General features: G+C 38.9%; 2 protein-coding genes and 1 long non-coding RNA gene across 4 annotated transcripts in view; all 3 read left to right on the top strand.

The window, feature by feature from the left end:
* The window catches only part of LOC115411376 (tubulin beta-5 chain), a 287,981-nt gene extending 285,321 nt beyond the window's left edge, over positions 1-2,660 (top strand). The window contains exon 7 of one of the 2 annotated variants that reach the window (XM_030123485.1): positions 2,487-2,660. In XM_030123485.1, the coding sequence (XP_029979345.1) occupies positions 2,487-2,559 (73 nt within the window). In that variant the 3' untranslated portion in view covers positions 2,560-2,660. The remainder of the gene's footprint in view (positions 1-2,486) is intronic. The other variant, XM_030123487.1, reaches the window with a different exon arrangement.
* A 4,641-nt stretch (positions 2,661-7,301) lies between these two features.
* Positions 7,302-13,940, top strand: LOC115411388 (uncharacterized). Its single transcript, XR_003934204.1, has 2 exons — positions 7,302-7,808; positions 13,714-13,940. It is a non-coding gene; the product is annotated as an uncharacterized LOC115411388 (long non-coding RNA).
* A 1,562-nt stretch (positions 13,941-15,502) lies between these two features.
* The window catches only part of LOC115411375 (divergent protein kinase domain 1C-like), a 49,129-nt gene continuing 39,235 nt past the window's right edge, over positions 15,503-25,396 (top strand). The window contains exon 1 of the mRNA XM_030123483.1: positions 15,503-16,549. Within this exon, the coding sequence (XP_029979343.1) occupies positions 16,328-16,549 (222 nt within the window). The 5' untranslated portion in view covers positions 15,503-16,327. The remainder of the gene's footprint in view (positions 16,550-25,396) is intronic.

The following is a 25,396-nucleotide window of genomic DNA, read 5'->3' as shown; positions in this document are numbered from 1 at the left end:
CTGAGGGTCTGGTCCTGGTCTAAAGGTCTGGCCTTGGTCTGGGGGTTTAATCCTGATCTAGGGGGTCTGGTCCTGGTCTAAAGGTCTGGTCTTGGGGTTTACTCCTGATCTAGGGGGTCTGGTCCTTTCCTGGTCCTGGTCTAAAGGTCTGGTCTTGGTCTGGGGGTTTAATCCTGATCTAGGGGTCTAGTCCTGGTCCTTTCCTGGTCCTGGGGGTTTAATCCTGATCTAGGGGTTCTGGTCCTGGTCTGAGGGTCTGGTCCTGATCTAAAGGTCTGGTCTTGGTCTGGGGGTTTAATCCTGATCTAGGGGTTCTGGTCCTGGTCCTGATCTAAAGGTCTGGTCTTGGTCTGGGGGTTAAATCCTGATCTAGGGGTCTGGTCCCGGTCCTTTCCTGGTCCTGGGGGTTAAATCCTGATCTAGGGGTCTGGTCCCGGTCCTTTCCTGGTCCTGGGGGGGCCTCTAGCTGTGAAGCCCGGCGGTCGTCATGGTGACAGGCCCTGGCCCTGGCGTGCTGCGTGGAGCGCCTGGTTAATCCTTCGCAGCCTCAGCAGTTGTGTTTGTGTGATGGATTATGGGTAAAAGTGTGGTGGATTATGGGTAAAAGGCCAGTGCTGGGCTCATGTCTGTGGACAGAGCTGAGCTGGTGCTTCTATTCAACAGCAGGTCTTTGTCTGAGCGGGTTTTAGCCGAGTCCAGCAGAAACAGGACCGGGTCATGACGGGGTTTGGTCCGGTCTGGAACGGCTGAAAGTTCAGGTTCAGGAACATGAACAAAATATCAATAATCAATAATCAATACAGGATTCAGTTCAGTCTAATATGGAGTTTTATAGATCTGAAGTGAATTATCCACTAGTTTTATTTTACAACATCCAGACCAAAGTTATGATCGTTAACGAAAACGAAGGAAATGACCAAAACTAGAACTGAAAAAATATTTTCTGGTCCTGGTCTAAAGGTCTGGCCCTCGTCTTGGGGTTTAATCCTGATCAAGGGGGTCTGGTCCCGGTCCTCGTCCGGGGGTCTGGTCCTGGTCTAAAGGTCTGGTCCTGGGGTCTAGTCCTGGTCCTGATCTAAAGGTCTGGTCCTGGTCCTGGTCTGGGGGTCTGGTCCTGGTCTAAAGGTCTGGTCCTGGTCTGGGGGTCTAGTCCTGGTCTAAATGTCTGGTCCTGGGGTCTAGTCTAAAGGTCTGGCCCTGGTCTCGGGGTCTAGTCCTAGCGCTGGTCTAAAGGTCTGGACCTGGTCTTGGGGTTTAATTCTGATCAAGGGGGTCTGGTCCTGGTCTAAAGGTCTGGTCCTGGGGTCTAGTCTTGGTCCTGATGTAGGGGTCTGGTCCTGGTCCTGGTCCTGGTCTGTAGTTTTATTTTATAACATCCGGACCAAGGTTATTATTGTTAATGAAAACTAACGAAATGATGAAAACTAGAATTGTCAAAACATTTTCGTTAACTGAAATAAATAAAACTATAATTAAAAGAGAAAAAAAAGATAATTAACTGAAACTGTATTGTGTGTTTACAAAACTAACTAAAATGGATAAAAACTATGGATAAAATTCCCTTTGTTTTCGTCTTTATCAATGTCAGATTGATACAAAATCGATTTCTTTGTCTCTCAGTTTTCTGTGCTGTCTCCATACGACACTTTTTGCTCCGTCACTTGTGTTCACTTGTGGTTTCCAGTCGTCTTCTGGTCCCCACTCTACCTGGAAACATGGAGACTAAAGCAGCAGAGTCCTGTCTGGGATTGATTTGAATACGACCACAGAGAAGAAGAGAAAAGAGACCACTGAACTACAACTAAACTACAACTAAGCATTTAGAAAATAACAAAAACTAATAAAAACTATCAAACCTGTTCTAAAAACAAACTAAAACGAACTGAATTAGAGAAAAAAAGTCCAAACTAAATAAAACTAAACTAGAATGAAAAATCCAAAACTATTAGAACCTTGGTCCGGACTGATTTAAACGGATGAAATAATAAAACGCAGAAAAGACGACACATGAGACAAACATCAGACAACAACAACGCAACACGGAAACCATGGAAACGACAGATTAAAAGATGCAGCAAAACCGACTTGAAAGAAAAAAACTGAACAAAAATCACACGTGATCAACACAATGAAACGGAAATGACGGAACAAGATGAAAAATACAAAAAAAAAAACCTATACAAGACGAAAACTACGCAACAAGTTTAAAAAGATACAAAAAGATGAAAAAAAAGACAAGAAAAACACTGTTCAATAAGAGAATAAAGATGAAAACAAAAGACAGAAGATGCAACAAGATGGAAAAGACACAAAAATATGAGACAAAAATGACATAAAAGACTAAAAACAAACAAAACTAAACCATTCAAATGTAATGATGTAATAAAACTGAAACTAAAATGTAACTAAAACAGATCAACATAATGACTCGATGACGTTTTTTTCTTTTTGTTCAGATCAAATCTAACAGTTTTACCTCCAAACAGATGCTGGGATGCCGACAGACAGCACGATGAGCCAATCAGAGAGCAGGACCACGGCTTCACACCAATCGAATGAAAGCAGAGGCGGGGCTATGGAAAAGGAATAACAAACATGTCTGATTTTTGAGTTGTTTTTTTTTTAAATTAATCTCTGTGGTTAACATTAAAGGATATTTTATGTGTTGGTTAAACTGTAAAAGGACGAAATAAACCATGAATTAACCCTTTCATGCACAGTGGTCACTCCAGTGGTCAGTTCTTCTCCAGCTGTTCTCTGTTTATTCATGGGTTTGGTTGTTTCAGTTCCAGATCAGCCAACACAGTGGACACTTATGCACCATCCCATAATACACTGACATTCATACCGTTACTGTGACTTTGCTGTTCTTGATAAACCTGATCTGCACTGACATGTTTGAGTGTAAATCAATTGCTAATTGTTATGAGACTGTAATTAACAGTTTTCTGAAACAAAGTTGTTTTTTTCTTTGCATATCCTCCTGAGACCCAGTAACGCAGTGTGTCCTCTATAGGGGACAAAAGTTTGACAGTTTCACTAAATGCTGTCCATTGCAAAGGACATTCCATTAAAAAAATCAATAAATAATCAATAAATAAATAAAAATTATTTTTTAAAAATGTATCTGAAAAAACTGTTGCATTATGCAGTTTCCAATCAAGACAATTTTTTAGTGTAAAAAAGCTAAAATTGTCAGTTTCCTGGGTCTCTGAGGATATTATCTCCATGAAATGAGTAAGAACTAGTATTTGACTAGGATAAAATGTGAGAAAACATCAGGTTAGCGGCATTAAAAATGTTTTATTTCATAGTTTTCACACAGTATATCACTTTCTGATGATGAGTTTTAAATACATGTTTCTTTGCTTGAAAACTTAAATGTATGGTGTCCAGCTGAGTGGACATTTTTGGAACTCCATGAAAAATAGGTTCATAAAAAAATTCAGTTGCATTGTTTTTTTCACGCCTAAAGAGGAATAAAAACACTGAAGAAAAGAATATTGACTAAGGTTATCATAATTCATGCAAGAAAGGGTTAAAGATAAAAAATAAAAATAAAAATTCAGTTTAAAAGTGAGCAGAAGCAGTTGAATAATGAACCTCACTGTTAAATCTGACGAATGAATAAAAGTCATGAGTCATGTGTGACGTCATGTTTGGTCTGGTCTGTGCTTTGGTTTTTATGGTGTGATTCTCCGGCTTGTCCACTTGGTGGAGCTGCAACACAACTGGACACTGAGGCCTGGAGGACCAGTCCACATCAGTCCACATTCAGCACAAACAGATGAACGTTTCCATCAATAATTATCATAATAACGATTGATTTCATTTGTATTTAACTTACTGAAACCAAAATATTCACAACAAACACATGAAACAGAAACAAAACACGACGAAGAAAAAGAACAAAGTAATTAGAGTAAATGCAGTAGTTCATTAACATCAGTAGTAATCATTACTTCATGGTGTTGGTGTTAATTAACATTATTATTTATATATTATTTAATTGTTCAGATGTTCTAAACCAGGGCTGTCAAACTCATTTCAGTTCAGTTCCACATTCAGCTAAATTTGATCTGCAGTGGGCCCAACCAGTAAAATAACAGAATATATAATAAATAATGTCAACTCCAAACTTTTCTTTGTTTAAGCGCGATAAAAATAAATTTATATTATGAAAAAGTTTACATCTACAAACTATCCTTTCAAACAGTGTGAATAACATGAACAAACTGAAAAAATAAGTGTGATTTTAACAATATTCTGTCTCAGTTTATCATTTCCACATGTTCATTATAACTTACAGATCACAGTGGATCTACAAACACAAAACATTTAATAACAGGTGGAATCTTGTTAAAATTGTACTTACTGCTCTTAAGACGTTTCAGGTTATTCACGTTTTTTGTGAAACTATTCTTTGTTTTAGAACAGGGCTGTCAAACTCATGTTAGTTCAGTTCCACATTCAGTCTAATCTGATCTACAGTGGGCCGGACCAGGAAAATAATATAAATAATAGGATAAGAACTTTTGAGTGAAAAAAGTCAATTCCGTAATGAAAACGTTTACATCTAGGAATTGTACTTGAACATAACATGAACAAATATGAACCTGAAAATTCTTTAGTAAAATCAGTGCAATGTTAACAATTTTACACCTTAGTTTATCATTTACACATGTGCATCACAACTTACAGATCACAGTGGATCTACAAATACACAAAATATTAAATAACAGACAGAATATTATTAAAATCCTACATACTTCTATTAAGTCATTTCAGATATTCACATTTTTTGTAAAAGGCTAGTCTGTAAATGTAAACATTTTTGTGCAATTTTACTTCTTTTTACACTAAAATAAAGAGACAAATTTACAGTTTTCATTTTTTATAGGTTATTATGGTAGTATTTTACTAGTCTGATCCACCTCAGACTCAAATGACCTAAAATGATTTTAACATCCTTGACTGTTCATATCTTAGTGTCATTTTTGCATTTCACAAATTCATCCCAGGGGCCGGACTGGACCCTTTGGCGGACCGGATTTGGCCCCCAGGACGCATGTTTGACACCTGTGATCCAAACTGTAAATAATAAAGGATCCATCAGTGAACTGTTAATTAATGATGAGCTCGTTAACGCTGTGCAGAACAGGAACCTGCAATGGGCATGAATGTGTTTTCATTGGAGAAAAATCAGAATAATTACGTTTGGTTCTTGATGAAGTGTCGTTTGACTGGTTGGAAAAAGAGGATGAAGATGATGAAGATGAAGATGATGAAGATGAACCAGTGGATGTGTTCCTGTGTCTGCTGGTGGAGCCCAAGAGTTACAGAAAAAAACTCTGTCACAACATGAAAACTACAAAAAGATGAAAACTGCACCAACAAACGTAATTATGCAAAAAGACGAAACCAACGCAGAAAGAAAAAAAAAAAAAAATTACACAATACAACATTTTTATTTTGTGTCTTATGAACATTTTCTCATGTTTTTTCATTCGTTTTCCTCTTTCTCGTCTTTTGTCGTAAATATTAATATTGTTTTTGTTTCCTTCCATGTTTTATGTCATTTACATCTTATGGCAACTGTTTTTAAAATCATTTTTATCTTTCTTAAGTCCTCTTGTGTCTTTTAAGTCCTGTTGTGTCTTTTAAGTCCTGTTGAGTCTTTTAAGTCCTGTTGTGTCTTTTAAGTCCTGTTGTGTCTTTTAAGTCCTGTTGTGTCTTTTAAGTCCTGTTGTGTCTTTTAAGTCCTGTTGAGTCTTTTAAGTCCTGTTGTGTCTTTTAAGTCCTGTTGTGTCTTTTAAGTCCTGTTGTGTCTTTTTGGTTTTGTTGGGACTTTTTCTTCTTGTTGCTCTTTTTCCTCCTGAAGACGTCGGCGTCCCGTCTGAGCGCGTGCACTCGCTCGTTGGCGTTTGTTTCGACACGCCGACGACCTCCGAGGCTTTTACCTGAGTACAGACTGGCTGCCGTGGTAACGGCCCAGGGGGAGGAGCTTATTAACCACGACAACACAAACGCACAAAACAAAAAGGAAAAGACAGAAGATAACAACAACAACAGAGAAGAGGAACAGGACTGACACACACACACACACACAACAACATACACACACAGACACACAACAACATACACACACAGACACAGACACACAACAACTTACACAAACACACAACAGACATAACATGTACAGACACACTGACACATGACAGAGACAACACACACACACACACACAAAACAACATACATGCAGACACACAACACTGACACACACTGACACAACAGCATTCACAGACTCACACACACACACACACACACACACACACAACACACACCTCCTCTCTCTCTCTCTCTCTCCTTCTGTTTCTTTCACTCTCTCCTCTCTCTCTCTGTCTCTCTTTCTCCGTCTCTCTCTCTCCCCCTCTCTCCTTCTCTCCCGCTTTCTCTCCTCTCTCTCTCCCTCTCCTCTCCTCTCTCTCTCCCTCTCTCTCCTCTCTCTCTCTCTCTCCCCTCTCTCTCTCTCTCTCTCAGTTGGGCTCTGGTCGAGCCAGTGGAAGGAGCTCAGATCAGTCTCTGTGTTCGATGCCTGACAGTTCACACTCAGGGTTTACAGACCTGACGCTCTGCTGCCCTGATGATCGTCTGCTCCCGCTGCCAGTCCTGATCCTGCTCCTGGTCCTGGTCCCAGTCCTGGTCCTGGTGAAGTAGTCCCACATCATCTTCCCCATCAGACAGACCTGCTGACTTTCAGATTTCTGTTCAGTTTCTCACCTGGAAAAGACAAGTTCATGGAAAACCTGCATCCAGACCAGATCCTGAACCCGGTCCTGCATCCAGACCAGATCCTGAACACGGTCCTGCATCCAGACCAGATCCTGAACCTGGTCCTGCATCCAGACCGGATCCTGAACCCGGTCGTGCATCCAGACCGGATCCAGAACCTGGTCCTGCATCCAGACCAGATCCTGAACCCGGTCCATCAGCATCTGGAAAAGAAAACCACTTTAACGTCTTCATCTGGACCAAGAAAGACAGACTGAATCAACTCGTGTCACGGTGAAATCTACTGTTTTCTGGTGCAAAAAGGCTGAAGGTTCTTCTGAGATGTTCCTCCTGAAGGTTGGATGGATTTGATCCTGGATTCAGACACTAGAACCCCAAGAAACTGCAAAAATACAACAGGTTTCATCTTTAAGGACGATCAAATAAACTTCAAGAAGAACAGTCAAGTTCTGAAGACTAGAACCAGACCTGCATGAAGGAGGTTCTGGTCCAAAGGCTGAAAACTGCAGATCTGGAACTAAAGGAACATCAGCAGAAGACCAAGTGGATTTAAGGATTATTTTGGAGATAAATAAACACGTCTTCTATTACATGAAAAAAGAAGAACTTGAATGACTTGAAGAATCTGGACAAATGAAGGACTGACGGTTCCTTCGTGGAGTTTTTTTTTTGACCCAGGCTCTGGACGTCTGAAGATAAACCAGACCCGGTTCATTTGTAGTCCTGGTTCTGGAGCTTTGGATTCCACACCCTGAAGGCTTCAGGTCTTTGAAGGATTAGACTCCGGAGGGTTCTCCGCATAATTCATCCGACTCGGGAGAAGGTGAAGCTGAGGAGATAACACCGACTTTGGGATCCGGGTTCTGCAGAGTCCAGGATCCAGGAAGGACCCTCTTGGGTGGGGGGGTGAGGTCTGGACGGACCCTGGATGTGGATTTACTTTGGACTCCGACACCTGTTGCGTTGACGGACGGACGTCGGCTTGTGTTTGGTTCAAGATGATGGATTTCTGAAGAGTGAGTAGAGATAATCCTGTTAGTTCTGGGGCATTAGTCAGAGTTAAGGGATGGCAAAACCCTTAGTCCATACTTAGTTAAGGGTTAACGAACGGTTCCAGAACAAAGAAAACGAACGTTAAATCATACCAATAAGAATATAACCAATGATTTAAAAAGCATTAACAGGCGTGTAATAAAGGATTTAATATGTCTTAAGTGCAAAGTAAAAGATTTAATGACTGTTAACAAGTTCAAGATAAGGGATTTAATAAGTGCTAATAAGTGCATAATATACGATTTAATAAGAAGTTAATAATAATAAAGGATTTAATAAGTGTTAACAAGTTCAAGATAAGGGATTTAATAAGTGTGAAGTAAAAGATTTAATACGTCTGAATAAGTGGACAGTAAAGGATTTAATAAGTGTTAATAAGGGATAAGAAAACCTTTAGTCCATACTTAGTTAAGGGTTAATGAACGGTTCCAGAACAAAGAAAACGAACGTTAAATCATACGAATAAGAACAGAAAGAAGAACAATCTGTAGAAGGAATTTATTAAAGCAGGATTTTCTGTTAATAATTACATAATAAAGAATTCATTAACGCGAAAAAAATTAAGATGAAAATTTTTAATAAATGTAAAAGATTTATTAACGTTAATAAAACTAGGATGTCACTAGTTACAGATTATTAAATATAAAGGGTTTAATGTTAATAAGCATTATCTATTTAGTAAGTCTAAATAAGTGGATAATAAAGGATTCACTAAGTGTTAATAAGAAGGTGACAAAGGACTTAATAAGCATTAATAAGTGCATAATAAAGGATTTAATAAGTGTTAACAAGTTCAAGATAAGGGATTTAATAAGGTTGGAGTAAAAGATTTAATAAGTCTAAGTAAGTGGAGAGTAAAGGATTCACTAAGTGTTAATAAGTACATGATAAGGGATTGAATGAGTGTTAACAAACGCACAATAAAGGATTTAAAAAGTCTTAATAATAATTGCATTAACGGACAGACGTCGGCTTGTGTTTGGTTCAAGATGATGGATTTGTGAAGAGTGAGTCGAGATAATCCTGTTAGTTCTGGGGGATTAGTCAGAGTTAAGGATAATAAAACCCTTAGTCGATACTTAGTTAAGGGTTAACAAACGGTTCCAGAACAAAGAAAATAAATTGTACTTTGTACAAGCACCTGAAAATAAGAATATAAAGAAGAACAATCTGTAGAAGGAACTTATTAAAGCAGGATTTTCTGTTAATAATAAACGTGAATAAAATTAAGATGAAAATTTTTAATAAATGCAAACGATTTATTAACGTTAATAAAACTATGATTTCACTAGTTACAGATTAATAAATATAAGGGTTTAATGTTAATAATTAAACATAATATGGGATTTGACGAGTCTTAAAGTGAATGATAAAGGATTTAATAAGTGCATAATAATGGATCTAATGAGTGTTAATAAATTAAAGATAAGGGATTTAATAAGTGCTATGGATTGGGATTGGCTCTGTCAACTCAACACAGATTTTTTAATGGTAAGTTTTTTTTTTGTTTGTTTTTGATCAATTACTAGAAATTTCAGGCGTTCCCTTTGGAATTTCAGGTGACCCTAAGGTTGAAAAACACTGTCTTAGATCTATATGAAAACAGTATATATTGTATAAAGTGATCATCGTGGACAGAAGTACGATGGCTTTAGAAAAGGTAAACATGACTGATGAAATTTGAATACAGTGTGTTTTCTCCATCTGTAACGTATGAAGAAGAACTCGATGAAAACGACAGATTCCTATTGATTCAACAGCACACATGGATTTCATTCACGGTGGTTTTCTGATGTTCTGTCCTCCTATGACAGTTAATAGATGGTACATCCTATGACGATAATTAACTCTAACAAGCAGAGTTATAGTCGATTATTGAGACTGAACGGTTTGAAGTCTGATAAACGCTGTAGACCAGGGGTTTCAAACATACGGGCCGGGGCCCAAATGCGGTCCACCAAAGGTTCCAGTCTGACCCCTGGGATGAATTCACAAAGTGTAAAAACTCCACAGTCCAGGCTCTGGAACTCACTTTAGTTCAGGTTCCACACAGACCGTACAGGTTTGATGTGAGAAAAATATTACATTATGTCTAGAAATAATGACAACTTCAAATTTTTGTCTTTGTTTTAGTGCAAAAAATAACATAAAATGATGAAAATATTTACATTTACAAACTCTCCTGTAACAATAAAATGTGAATAACCTGAACAAATATGAACAACCTGAAATGTCTGAATAAAATTCTGCCCAATTTGAACTCTTTTTCATTTCATTCATTTTTCATTTTATTCATTCATTCCAATCTAAATGATTGAGCAGGATGAAGAAAACTTCTAATACCTGCCCCTTTCTTGAAGCATCTGCTTCCATCAGATAAGTTGCCGTTACAGCTTTTACAGTAAACAGTTTACATGAGAGTCAATGCAAATAAAACAAATCCAACATCCATAAGTTCAATTATTTCATTCCATGCTTTTATAAAGCTTCTCTATTCTTTCCTTATCCAACCTCTTAAACTGAAAAACATTTGTCCAGCTCTTCTCTTCCACTGCCAAAGAATTCCACATCCTGACAGCCACAACACAAACACACATTTACTTCACATTAGTTCGAACCCTTCACTGTTTCAAGTTAAACCTCCTTCTGTGTTCTTCAACCTGTCATACTAAAACAAATAATCTCTGCAAATTTGCAGCAAAAGTCCGTTTCTCGCTCTAAAGACAATCAACGATGTCCTTAATTCAGCTAATTCTTTAAACTGAAACAATCCTGATTTAATAAACAACTCATTGTATGTTCCCTGAAGTTAACATTATACATTCATCTTTTTGCTCTTTTCTGTCATAAAAACAATGGTTCTGTGTTCCTCGTGTGTGTTACCCCATACTTCAATACAATAACTCAGCAATGGCAGAATAAGTGAACAATATCACATTCTCATTGCTTTATAATCCAACACATATTTTGCTTTACTCAATACAGAAATATTTTTAGACACCTTTTTTAAAACACCAGCAGTATGTGGCTTCCATGTTAATTTATCGTCCACTATTACACCCAAAAAATGAAATTCTGAAACCTTCTCAATCATAACCCCATTAATAGACAATGAAACATGTTCTTCCTTTTTTCTATTCGTAAACACCATAAACTTAGTTTTATTCAAATTCACAGATAATTTGTTTATATCAAACCATTTTTTGAGTTGAACCATCTCATTCTTTATTTTCTGTACTAACGTTTTTAAATCATCTCCTGAACAAAGAAAGCTCGTATCATCCGCGAACAAAATAAACTGCATTATCTTTGATATATCACATATGTCATTAATATATAAAATAAATAATTTTCTGCCTGTTCCTCAGTGTTTAGTGTCTTTGTAGATCTGTTCCATAATGCACATGGAGAAATGATAAGATGAGGCAGAATATTGTTAAAATTGCACTTATTTTTCTTAAGAAATTTCAGTTTTTTCAGGTTATTCACATCTTTTTTGTTTGGATAGTTTATAAAAGTAAGTATTTACATAATTTAATGGGTTTTTTTGCACTAAAACACAGACATAATTTTGCAGTTGTCATTATTTACAGGTTATTCTGTTATTATTCTACTGGTTCGGTCCACTTCAGATCAAATCGGGCTGAATGTGGAACCTGAAAGAACAGGAGTTTGAGACCTTTAGTGGAAAACCTGGTGGAAAACAGCAGATAAACGCTCCTCGTAGACCTCCACCTCTGAGCCTCTTTCTGATTTCATCATCTTCTGAATGCGACGCTGGCGAGGATCTGCTTTTTCCATCGTTTCCCCTCCCTGGTGGTTTTGGATGTTTCAGTGAAAGCGACCGCAGCCTCATGAGGAATCTGAGCCACGGCCCGAAGAGCTGGACGCCGTCGCTCTGGATGCGTCAGCCAATCTGCACAACTCAAACAACATCTGCGAACCTCCGAACATCAGACGGGTTTCAGAGCAGCAACCCATCAGCAACCCGCCGTGAACTGTGGGGAAAAAAAGTCAAGATTTATTAGTTTTTCTGTAATGACACAAAACTCAGAGGGAGAAGTTAAAAATTAAGTAGCTAAAAAAAAAATAATAAAAAATACAACTGAGAGGAAAACTTTGATCAGTGAAGTTCAGAGTCAACACTGGAAAAGGCTGAAGACTCGCTCTGAAACTCCAACTTTATTCAGGGTTTTGTTCCACGTCTTTGTCAGTTTCAGACATCACAGTTCTGCTTCATCTATTTTTCTCTGGCTCAGATGGTCGTTTAGGTCAGAAACCTCCAGACTCTGTCAGACTCTTTATTTGAATTTCTCTGACACTTTTCCATCGTACGTCTGCGCAGAACTTTACCAATATTTACTAAATGTTGACAAAACAGAAGTTGGCGGGCCGCAATTGGGCCTCGGGCCGCATGTTTGAGAACCCTGGTTTAAGTGAAAGAATAAAGTCGGTCTTATTCAGTCTTTGGTCCAGATGTTTGTTTCCCTGTTCTTCATCCTTCACAGATCTCTTCTCTTCTTCATTTTCCTTTTATGCAGATCAGTGGCGGCTGCTCGTCTTCAGACAGGGGAAGCTCATTGTCGACTTACATCAAAAAAATTGTCAAGTTATTTAAACATAAATTCGTCCCTCCGTTCCTTGTGATTTGTGTATTTACAGTGCAAGAAATGAACCACTAATTTGGCAGTGGTTTCTCTGATTTCCCAGCAGAATGTGTGACGGTATTAAACTGAACTGTCAGTGAAGGAGCAGATCTGAAAACAGCTGTCAATCAAACGGGATTCAGCCTTTGGACTGATCCTCCAATCAGCACATGGAAGCTCAGCGTCCAGCCCAGCCAAGCTCCGCCCACAGCTCCATTCACCCCCAGAGACGCTGAGCGTCCGGGGGCGGGACAACATGGTGTCATTTATCCAATTAGCGTCCAGTTTAGAGTCAATGAAAAAACCAGTTCCACTCAGTCCCATTGAAGTGCATGGACGCTGAGCGTCTACGGACAAATGCACTGAGCAGAGATGGAGGAGAAAACACAGACACGGGAATGGAGGAGAAGTGAACAACATCCAGTCCACTGATCTGGGATCAAACTGATTCTGAACCAACTGGTCTGAGAGATGAACGTGTTCCAACACATTTGGAGACAATGAAATGAAAACAACTGAACAGATTTGAGCATTTAATTGGAGTCATTTTAGGGGAAGCTGAGCTTCCACTGCAGTCTGACAGAGAACACCTCTGGTGCAGACGTTCATTGGTCGTCTCTGAAATCTTTCCAGACTCTGATTTCCATCCGTCTGATGTTTGTTCTGTAGTCTGTGAGGCGCTAACTCCAGGACACACCAGTGGCTTTCGTTGGGTTTTTCAGTCAGTCAGTTTGTGCATTTCCACATTTGTCGAGACGCTGTTAGGCAAGTTTAACAAGTTTAAAGCATCGGGATAAAAAAAAAAAAACACACAAACTGAAAGAGAAACTTCAATCAGTAAAGTTCAGACTCTTAAGTGACTGAGAAGAAGATGATAAAAATATAATGTGATAATGTTCAGTGACTTCAGTCCATCTGGATGGAGAAGTCAAACTGTGAAGATGAAGTCCGAAATGCATGAGAAAAACACAGACGTTCCCTGAGAATAAAGGAGGACATTTACAAGAGGAAACGTCACATTCACTCACTAAATCTGCACACCAGCGTCCTAACATAAGTGTTTTTAAAGCACTTTTTTTCCAATTATTTAGATAATTTGAATAACATTATAAATACTAAAGCAAGTAAAATACAAAGACTGTGTCAAACAGGAAAAGGACTAAAATAACTCCTAACTGTCTGAGTTTTTGGATCTAAACTTCTTTTTCTTCTTTTCTTACAGATTTCCGTCAAACATCGTCCATTTTCCAACATCAGCCAAAGTTTTTTTTGTCTTCGTTCATTCGTTCGTCGTCTCCAGAACTCGTCTTCTGAAGGTCTTTCTGGTCTTTTCTCTGGAGGAAACCCCAGGACACAGATTCAGTTCCTTCCTGTTTCCTGTCATTCCGACCTGAGGGGAAATGTGTGGTCGTCGGGTCGGACATGAAACGGTCCGGTCTGAGCGCGGACAAACAAACAAATGGCGTTTCCGAGTGGCGCTGGAGGTCGGACCGGGCCTGGGTTTTGGGTTTTGGATGGCGGTCTTCCTCACTGTTTGCTTTTTGATGGGCTGCTGATGTTGTGCGGCGTAGATTCAACTCCTCGGTGTGTTGTTTTTGGGGAAAATGCTGCAGTTTTACAGTGAAAAGCCTTTAATCAGTGTAAACGGGACCACAGAGGTTTAACCGGACCACAGTCACTGTTTGGATCCTGGATGAAAACAGCGAATTATAATGAACTTTAAGTGATTTCAGAACAAACAGTGTCGCTTAAACATTAGGCTTTTAACTCATGGAGGAACAAACGGCGGTATTATTGAACCCAAAAGGATCTGGTTCTGTTTTGGCTCCGTCTGCACCTTTAAAACATCCACAAAAAAACCCCTTTAGTTCGACATTCACTCCGATTATTTCCAACCTCAGCTCCAAAGTTACGTCCAAACACTGGATGAGCTCAGATTTTAACGTTAATTTTGCACCATTTTCAAGACTTTAAATCAGATTTTTCACATTAGCTCTGGACACGTTTGTGACCGAACGGCAAAAATCTAAGTTACAGCTTAAAAAGTGCATAATATGGTTAAAGTTCACTGTTAATAAGCACATAATAAAGGTTTTACTAACGTTGATAAAGGTAATAACTGCATAATAAAGCACATCGGCATTAGTGCAAAATAAAGGACCTACTTAGCGATATTAAAAGAAATTAGAGCTGCAACCGATTAATCGATTAGGTGCTTGAAGCGAATGCAAAAATTCACGACTCCATTAATCGACTCGAATTGATTGAAGAGAAATATTCTTTTGCAGTTTTCCTGAATGGAAGCTTCTTTGCGCGTCACAATAAGCGTCTGTGTGAAACACAACAGTGGAACCAATGTTTAACAGCAGAGAAATGAAGGAAACAAAGCTTTGATTCAGGAGAATTGTGGTTGAATGATCTTTTTGTTTTGAGTCAATTAATCGTCGATTAATCATTTCAGCTCTTAAAAGAAATTAATATTAATAAGGACATAATAAACCGCTATTAAGTGCATAATAAGGTTTAAGTAGCCTTAATAAGGCAACTTAACATCGATAAGTAGTTAATAAATGTTTTACTAAGGTTAATAAAGCAAAATAAAGGTAGTAAGTGTGTAGTTCAAGACTGATTCATATCATTTTATTTTAATTTTTTTTTATGTTTTGTTTTTTATCAGAAAAGGAGCAAGATATCTCAGCTTTGCCATTCATACACATGATATCTATTAGAGTCCTTTTTGTATTTCTTATTTTATACAAACAATAGTGACAAACAGAAAATAAAAAAAACTAAAAAACTAAACTAACATATGAACTGAGTGCTTACAGTTTTGGTATTTCTCACTTAAAAAAAAAACAATCAGCTTTCAATACCTCTGGGTTCTTTAAACATTATTAATAATTAATTATTCTTCTGTTCAGCACTTTGGTCCACAGCAGTTGTTTTAAAGTTTATAAATAAAGTTGGATTAGATCACAAAGTAAAACATAAGCAAAGAACAAAGACAGGGAGATTATAAAGAAGACATTTTTAGAGGAATGATACAAATTCTGGGCGGCTACAGGATACAAACTTAATCCATTTGTCCCAAATTTGGCAAAAATTTGTCCATTTGGAAAATTTCATTCATATCATTTTAAATGCTTATGGTTTAATAAAGTGAGTTTACTGTTAATAAAAGTGTAAAATGAATTACTTATTTACTTCAATAAGTAACTTGAAAGTTTATAAGTTCATATTAAAAGATTAATTAACCTCAATAAAGCAAATTAAAGCTGAACAGGTGTTTAATAAAACCTTCGTTAACGTTAGCAGAGCTCGTTCATAAAGGACATTAAAGTTCAGTCTGAAACAACAGCTGACAAACCTTCTGAGGATCTACGGTTTCTGGATCAGGTCTCTGAAGGACCTAGGACAGTTTCTGGATCCGGTCTCCTGAAGGACCTGGACGGTTTCTGGATCCGGTCTCCTGAAGGACCTGGACGGTTTCTGGATCCGGTCTCTGAAGGACCTAGGACAGTTTCTGGATCCGGTCTCCTGAAGGACCTGGACGGTTTCTGGATCCGGTCTCCTGAAGGACCTGGACGGTTTCTGGATCCGGTCTCTGAAGGACCTAGGACAGTTTCTGGATCCGGTCTCCTGAAGGACCTGGACGGTTTCTGGATCCGGTCTCCTGAAGGACCTGGACGGTTTCTGGATCCGGTCTCTGAAGGACCTAGGACAGTTTCTGGATCCGGTCTCCTGAAGGACCTGGACGGTTTCTGGATCCGGTCTCCTGAAGGACCTGGACGGTTTCTGGATCTGGTCTCCTGAAGGCCTCAGTCCAGAGCCTGACAATGGTCCCTGGAGGCCTGGTTCCTGGAGGGGGGGGCCGGGCCGGGGGTCTGTGCCTGCTCCGGTGGCTGGGTCTCAGGCTCTGGTCCCGTCGGGGGACGCTGGTCTTCGCTCTGCTCTGGTTCGGTTCCTGGTTGTTCCTCAACGGGCTGGTTCTGGTCCATCGGAGCATCATGTCCGACTACTGCACCGACGACAAGAGCAAGAGGATCCTGCACAGACTGGTGAGTCCACCCCCCCACCACCACCAAACACAAAAGTATCAGATATAGAGTCGAATATTCACTGAGTCCATAAAGGCAGGAGTTCATTCAACTCCAACTAAAACAGAACGGATCTGAGCCTGTTCTTAACCCAGTCTGTGTTTATATTAGGGTCGAGAATCTTAGTTTTCAGGCCGATACGATACGCATCTGGATACAGCATCTCCAATCCGATATACAGGGGTTGGACAAAATAATGGAAACACCTTCACCTCAAGATGATAATGCCCCAATCCATACAGCTAGAATTGTTAAAGAATGGCATGAGGAACATTCGAATGAAGTTGAGCATCTCGTATGGCCGGCACAGTCCCCAGACCTCAACATTATTGAGCATTTATGGTCAGTTTTAGAGATTCAAGTAAGACGTCGATTTCCACCGCCATCGTCTCTAAAAGAGTTGGAGGGTATTCTAACTGAAGAATGGCTGAAAATTCCTTTGGAAACAATTCACAAGTTGTATGAATCAATACCTCGGAGAACTGAGGCTGTAATTGCCGCAAAAGGCGGACCTACACCATATTAAATTATATTTTGTTGATTTTTTTAAGGCGTTTCCATTATTTTGTCCAACCCCTGTATTAAAGATACAACTGTGGCATCTCATGGACAGATAGACAGACAGACAGACGGACGGACGGACAGACTGACAGACGGACAGACAGACGGACAGACGGACACCGGTAAAAACAGAACCTCCTTGGCGGAGGTAAAAACCCAGTATCTCCATCCACTGTCATTGATCCAACTCCATGGGTTTTACTGGTGAATCAATGTTGTAGAAGATGACAGTGTTTCCATGGTAACTACGGAGCCTCTGAACGTCCAAATATGGTCATATCTGATGACCATGAAAAGATGAAGAACTGTATTTTACACCAATTATTGACACGTATTGATCGGATTAATGGATCAACAGGAATTAAACAGTTCAGATCTGCAGATGGTTTGTGTCAGCGGTGGCCGTTTGGGTCTTTAAGGGTTAAAAGTTCAACGTTACTGATGGATCTCCTGTCCATTCAAGGAGTCTGCTGATTGGTTGATTTGCAGGAATGTAAAATGGTTCCAGTTTCCAGTTAATGGTCTGAGAGTCAGCGCGGTCGTCCTGTAATGACTGAATGTTTCGCGTCTGTTCGACTGTTTGTTCCAGGTTTCAGATAAACAGCCGTGGGTCAATAGCCTTTAATGGCCTCAGGTTTTATCTCCTGTGGGAAAACGCTGATAAAACACTGTTTTCTTCAAACTCTGTCCTTCCTGGACCTGTTTCTCCTTCATCTCTGCTTCTTTTCCATTGCGTCTCTTGTGTTTTTCTTTCTTTTCTCTGAACGTCGTCGTTCATCCTCTTCTTTTCTGCTGTTTTTTTTACTCCTCTGTCGCTGAAGTTACACGGACAGGAAACATCCGGTTTATGGAGGTTTAGAGACTGATTTTACAGACGTCCTCCTTCCTCCATTAAATGTGATGTTGTCAGACTAAAAACCTGCACTTTCATGGAAAATAGAACTTTTATATTCCAGTCTAATCTCTGAAATTTTACAGTCATAAGTGAACAAGAAAAAAATCACAAATTTACAAGAGAATGACTCATATCCTGAATTTATAACGCCGTACATTTGAAAGGAAAAAAAGTTGGAAAGTTGTAAATTTAGGGGAACAAATTTGTATTTTCTGAGAACCCTGTGTTACATTTACCAAGGTAAAATAAAAAAAATCGGATATTTATAGGACAAACATTTGAACATTGTTGGAGAAGAGAAAATTCATTTCAGAAACTCTGAGATGAAACATGAATATTCACTGAAAAATGTCTAAATGGAAATGTACAAATTTATGTGAAAATAAATAAGTAAATAAATCAATCAATACAACTTGGAACACTGGATTAAAAAAAAGTAAAAAAAAAAAAAAAAAAAAAAAAATCTAGTATAGAAACAAGTATAGAAACAATACTTAGCTTTTATTCTTATAGATCGTATTGAAAAACAAATTCAGGTTCTCAGGAAAATTGCCGCTTATCAATTAATCGTTAATCAATCGATAAGGTCAACCAACTAATGATTAATGGATTAATCAATAATTTGCATCCCTATTCTGAACAGATGACAGAGCTGCTTCACTCCTACAGGAGCATTAGCGCCACCAAGTGGACTGGAGTCTGCACGCACTCATTCAAGGCTCCGACGTCTCATTATAGTCGGCTGTTTTCGAAGTTCATCTGGTTTTGTCTTTTATCCAAGAAACTTCATCTGTTCTCAGCGAAGCATGTTCAAGAGTAAAAACTAATCTGGTTGAACTTCGGAAAACGACTGAACATCAGCGATGACCTGGACAAACGAAACTTCTACAGACGACGCTGTACGTTCAACCTGGGAGCGTCTGCGGAGCAAGGTTCTAATAGTTTTGGATTTTTCATTATAGTTTAGTTTTCTTTAGTTTTGAGGGTTTGTTTTCTGTAATTCAGTTCATTTTAATTTGTTTTTAGAGCAGGTTTGTAACTTTTTATTAGTTTTCCCATCAGGTATCCCAGACAGGACTCTGCTGCTTTCTCCCAACTTTAGTCTCCATGTTTCCAGGTAGAGTGGGGACCAGAAGACGACTGGAAACCACAAGTGAACACAAGTGACGGAGCAAAAAGTGTCGTATGGTGCTGCTCGCTAAAATTGCTACAGCGAAATAAACTGATTTCATATCAATCCGACACTGACAAAGACGAAAACGAAGGGAATTTTATCCATAATTTTTTTCCGTTTTAGTTAGTTTTGTAAACACACAATACAGTTTCAGTTAGTTATCGTTTTTTTTCTTTTAATTATAGTTTTTATTTATTTCAGTTAACGAAAATGTTTTCACAATTCTACACTCAACAAAAATATAAACGCACCACTTTTGTTTTTGCTCCCATTTTTCATGAGCTGAACTCAAAGATCTAAAACTTTTTCTGTGTACACACAAGGTTTATTTCTCTCAAATATTGTTCACAAATCTGTCTAAATTTGTGTTAGTGAACACTTCTTCTTTGCTGAGATAATCCATCCACCTCACAGGTGTGGCAGATCAAGATGCTGATTAGACAGCAGGATTTTTGCACATGTGTGACTTAGGCTGGCCACAATAAAAGGCCACTCCAAAATGTGCACTTTTATCACACAGCACAATGCCACAGATGTCACAAGTTTTGAGGGAATATGCACTGGTCATGCTGACTTCAGGAATCTCCACCAGAGCTTTTGCCTGTGAACTGAATGTTCATTTCTCTGCCATAAGCCATCTCCAAAGCTGTTTCAGAGAATTCATGAAGAAGACTGTGAGGAAAATGGTGGTCACACCAAATACTGACTGGTTTTCTGACCCCCCTGGACCACCCAATACAGTAAAAGTGCACATTTTAGAGTGGCCTTTTATTGTGGCCAGCCTAAGTCACACCTGTGCAATAATCCTGCTGTCTAATTAGCATCTTGATCTGCCACACCTGTGAGGTGGATGGATTATCTCAGCAAAGGACAAAGGAGAAGTGCTCACTAACACAGATTTAGACAAATTTATGAACAATATTTGAGAGAAATAGGCCTTTTGTGTACATAGAAAAAGTTTTAGATCTTTGAGTTCAGCTCATGAAAAATGGGAGCAAAAACAAAAGTGGTGCGTTTATATTTTTGTTGAGTGTAGTTTTCATCATTCTGTTAGTTTTCGTTAACGATAATAACCTTGCTGCGGAGTCGATCATGATACCTGGTGGTGAAATCTGGATCCTGTTCAGTTCGGTGTTTTAGCTGATGTCAAATGGTCCGTTTTTACAGAAACACAGTCCGAACTCCGTCCCACTGCATCACATGGAAAAGTGCATTTATTGAAGAATCAGTAAAAATGTAAATATTGGGGCTGGTCGGAGTAAAGAGCCCAGATTAAACATGATGTACTCATGCTATGTCTTGTCCATATATGGACGTGGTGGGTTTATGAGGGGATCAGCCTGTAACTTCACTCCTTCACCACTCGTATTTTCAAAGTCCAGAAGCAGAAGAAGCAGCTGGTTTTAGGAAACAAACACAGATTCCCAGAGTAATCCGTTTTCCATCCCACAGACTGCGACGTCGCCCTCCCTCCTGATATTAAACTTCTCCCAGATCCAAAGTGGAAACTGACGAAATCCCAAATAAACACTGAGATCCAAAGTCAACAAGCTCAGCATGTTTTGTGAACTAACGGCACTCGGCTGCTTCATCCGTCTCCGTCTGGAAAACGAAACGAAAACGCAGACAGAGGGAAAGTGGAGGTTTTGTGTTCCTGGACAGTTGTAATCCAGGACAGATGCACAAGCGGAGGTTTTCTGAGCTGAAAACCAAGGTTATTATCGTTAACGAAAACTAACGAAATGACCAAAACTAGAACTGAAAAAACATTTTCGTTAACTGAAATAAATAAAAACTATGATTACAAGAAAAAAACGATAACTAACTGAATCTGTATTGTGTGTTTACAAAACTAATTAAAGCATTTAAAAATTATAGATAAAATTCCCTTCGTTTTTGTCTTTGTCAATGTCGGATTGATACGAAAGCGATTTATTTCGCTCTAGCAATTTTAGCTGCTGGCACCATCCGACACTTTTTGGTCCGTCACTTGTGTTCACTTGTGGTTTCCAGTCGTCTTCTGGTCCCCACTCTACCTGGAAACATGGAGACTAAAGTTGGGAGAAAGCAGCAGAGTCCTGTCTGGGATTTATCTGAATACGACGACAGAGAAGAAGAGAAAAGAGACGACTGAACTACAACTAAACTAAAACTAAGCATTTAGAAAAAAATGAAAACTAATAAAAACTAGCGAATCTGCTCTAAAAACTAATTAAAACTGACTGAACTAGAGAAAAAAAGTCCAAACTAAATAAAACTAAACTAGAATGAAAAATCCAAAACTATTAGACCCTTGCTGAAAACAAAGCTCAGTGTTGTGTTCACTGACTGACAGGTAATCCTGCTGTTGTTGACACGATTTAGCGGATTACTGCTCAGCTTTCTTTTGCGTCCGTTGTTCAGGCTTGTCCTGGCGGCTTCAGGTGTGGAAATAACCTGAGGTAAAGCCTCGTCAATCCTCGTCCTTCCTGTCGGATCATCCTCAGACCTTCGACCCCGTCGGATTAAAGGGCCGGCGATGAAACACCGTTTCAGCCGACACTTGAAGCCGTTTGAGTGACAGGTTTACACTGAAGTTAAAATGACAAGAGGTGAAGCAAAGAGTCTGCAGCTGTTTTATCAAAAGAAAAAAAAAAAAACAGGATTAAAGGCAAATAACAGAGTGAAGTTGAAGAAGAACAGGCTGCAAACACTGAAGTGACAAAGAGCATGTGGAGGAAAAAGGCTTCGTCAGGTTCATCACGTTTAGAAAATGAAGCTTAAATAAGAAGACTGTGACAGATGAACTTTAACTGGTTTGTTCTAACACAAGGGTGTCAAACATGCGGCCCGGGGGCCAAATCCGGCCCGCCAAAGGGTCCAGTCCGGCCCTAGGGATGAATTTGTGAAAAGCAAAAATTACACAAAGATATTAACAATCCTTTTAGTTCAGGTTCCACATTCAGACCAAAATGATCTAAAGTGGGCAGGACCAGTCAAACACTATCATAGTAACATAGAAAAAGTGACAACTCCAAATGTTTCTCTTAGTAAATGTAAATATTTCCATGTATTTACACTAAAACAAAGTCTAATTTTGCAAAAAATGTGAATAGCCTGAACAAATATGAACCTGAAATGTCTTAAGAGAAGTAAGTACAATTTTACCAAATATTCTGTCTGTTATTAAATGTTTTGTGTTTGTAGATCCACTGTGATCTGTAAGTTCTAATGAACATGTGGAAATGATAAACTGAGGCAGAATAGTGTTAAAATTACACTTATTTTTTCCACATTCAGCTAAATTTGATCTAAAGTGGGATGAACCAGTAAAATAATAACATAATATATAAATAAATAATGTCAACTCCAAACTTTTCTCTATGTATTAGAGTGAAAAAAGTAAATTTACATTATGAACAGGTTTACATCTACACACTGTCCTTTCAAACAATGTGAATAACATGAACAAACTGAAAAAATAAGTGTAATTTTAACACTATTCTGCCTCAGTTTATCATTTCCACATGTACATTAGAACTTACAGATCACAGTGGATCTACAAACACACAAAACATCTAATAACAGACAGAATATTGTTAAAATTGTACTTACTTCCCTTAAGACATTTCAGGTTGTTCATATTTTTTCAGGTTATTCACATTTTTTGTGCAATTATTCTTTGTTTTAGTGTAAATACATGAAAATATTTACATTTACAAAGAGAAACATTTGGAGTTGTCATTATTTCTGTTATTCTGATCGTATTTGACTGGTTCTGACCCACTGCAGATTGAATTGGTCTGAATGTGGAACCTGAACTAAAAGGATTGTTCATATGTTAGTGTAATTTTTGCATTTCAGATTCATCCCAGGGGCCGGACTGGACCCTCTGGTGGGCCGGATTAGGCCCCCAGGCCACATGTTTGACACCTGTGCCTTAGACCATCAGACGTCCAGACCTAATGATGCTGTGGTCGTTGAATCTCGAACCCAGCTGATCTGTTGGTTCATGTCCAGGTTCTGCTGGTCTTCAGATGGTTGAACAGTTGAATATCCAGAGCAGGAAGCAGAGCAGGCCCAAACAGAACAGCTGACTGTAGATCTGGGCTTCTGTATCCGCTGGTTTCAACACCAGGTCACGGGTCGCAGATAAAAATACACTCTTGGGAAACTCTGGTCGGTCGTTCATCTCAGACGTTCAGCGGCTCCACATGAGGAAATAAACCATCTGGAATGAAAGTCAAGACTCAGGACTTCTGGAACTTTCGATTAGATTCATGGTTACGGTCTTAAACAGGTACAAGTACTTCACAACAGACTGCAGTCCAGTGTCCAGTCCTAGTAAACAGTCCTACGAACTGGACTCTCCTCTCTAGTCCCTGGCATAGACTCCAGAGTCTGATCCCCTATGGTTGGACCCCACCCTCTTATAAAGTAGAACCACCCAGTTTTGGTCTTCCAATCCAGACCACTGTCCCTGACCACCATGCGTCCATGGAAACCTGCCGTCAAGACAAACCCACAACATCAGTCCTTCTGAACAACAAAAACAATTTTTTTCAATTATCAATTTCCATGTATGAGTTTCAATTTTGTATCATATTTGATCCATCAGGTCTCAATGCTCAAATATTATTTTTGAACAAACAAAAAAATAATCTAACACAAACATGTCTAATAAATAGTTAATTCCTTTTCAATAGGGTCCCAGTTCTTCCTCCTTCCTCATTAATGACAGTCTTGTAGTGTCACTGGAAAGGCCTCTGGTGAATGAACTCCTCCCCCTGGTGGATTATCTGTGTACTGCATGTATCTAATTGTATACATCAGGTTTTTCAAGACAAAAAATATCCCACTGATCATGTAGAGGGCTTCAAAACTCATGTATCAAATATGATACGTTTGGCATTAAAGGGTTAATGACAGACTGGCCGAATACGATGAAGTAAAGTTTTTTGAGAAGAAGAAGCAAGTCAATAATAACAAACATGGCGACAACAGTGGAAGTGTTTACTAATGTTAACATTCAGAAGACTAGTTTTTATAAATATGTCGGTAGTTTTTCACCAACTCACACAGTCACTCTTTGAAAGTTTCTGTTATTTATGGAAATTATTCTCTTCAAATCTCAACACTGCCCCCTGTGGTTCCCAGTGGTACTGCTCCGTATTCTCCTTCTGGGTTCGCATCCATAAGGTCCTGGAAAACGGACAGAAATACGAACGTGATGTAGGCAGAGGACAACAGAACGCTCCGTCTGCGTCTTTAACGCAGAGCAGGGCTGTCAAAGTCATGTTAGTTCAGTTCCACATTCAGCCTAATCTGATCTAAAGTGGGCCGGACCAGGAAAATAATAGAAATAATAGAATAATAACTTTTGAGTGAAAAAGGTAAAATTCCGTAATGAAAATGTTTACATCTAGGAATTGTACTCAAACTTAACACGAACAAATATGCACAACCTGAACATTCTTTAGTAAAATAAGCGCAATGTTAACAATTTTACGCCTTGATGTATCATTTATACATTTGCATCACAACTTACAGATAACAGTGGATCTACAAATACACAAAACATTAAATAACAGGCAGAATATTATTAAAATTCTACATACTTCTCTTAAGACATTTCAGGTTATTCACTTTGTTTTTTTTTTTAAATAAAAGGCTAGTCTGGAAATGTAAACATTTGTGTGATTTTACTTTTTTTTTTACACTAAAACAAAGAGAAAAATCTACAGTTTTGGTTATTTATAGGTTATTATGACAGTATTTTACTGGTCTGATCATTTTTAGATTGAATTGACCTAAAATGATTTTAACATCCTTGATTGTTCATATCTTCAGTGTAATTTTTGCATTTCATAAATTCATCCCAGGGGCCGGATTGGACCCTTTTGCGGGCCGGATTCGGCCCCCAGGACGCATGTTTGACACCTGTGACGTAGAGCATAAATGAGGCCTTAGTGGATCTGCTGCTCCTCCATATCCAGAGGAGCAGGATGAGGAGGTCCACCTGGTCTGGACACCTCCCGGTCTGGTGTTCCGTGTCCAACCAGGACCAGGAGGACCATCAGTGGAGTATTTTCAGTGTGTTTGAATACTTTAATATTGGTAGTAGATCTGTGGATGTCCTCCTCCCATGTTCTATCAGGGTCTGCAGCACAGAACCCTGTTTATACGCTGCAGAATCTCC

This window comes from Sphaeramia orbicularis, chromosome 20 (genome assembly GCF_902148855.1).
Source record: "Sphaeramia orbicularis chromosome 20, fSphaOr1.1, whole genome shotgun sequence".
In the NCBI taxonomy this organism is placed as follows: Eukaryota; Metazoa; Chordata; class Actinopteri; order Kurtiformes; family Apogonidae; genus Sphaeramia; species Sphaeramia orbicularis.
This window is presented reverse-complemented; position numbering and strand designations above follow the sequence as displayed.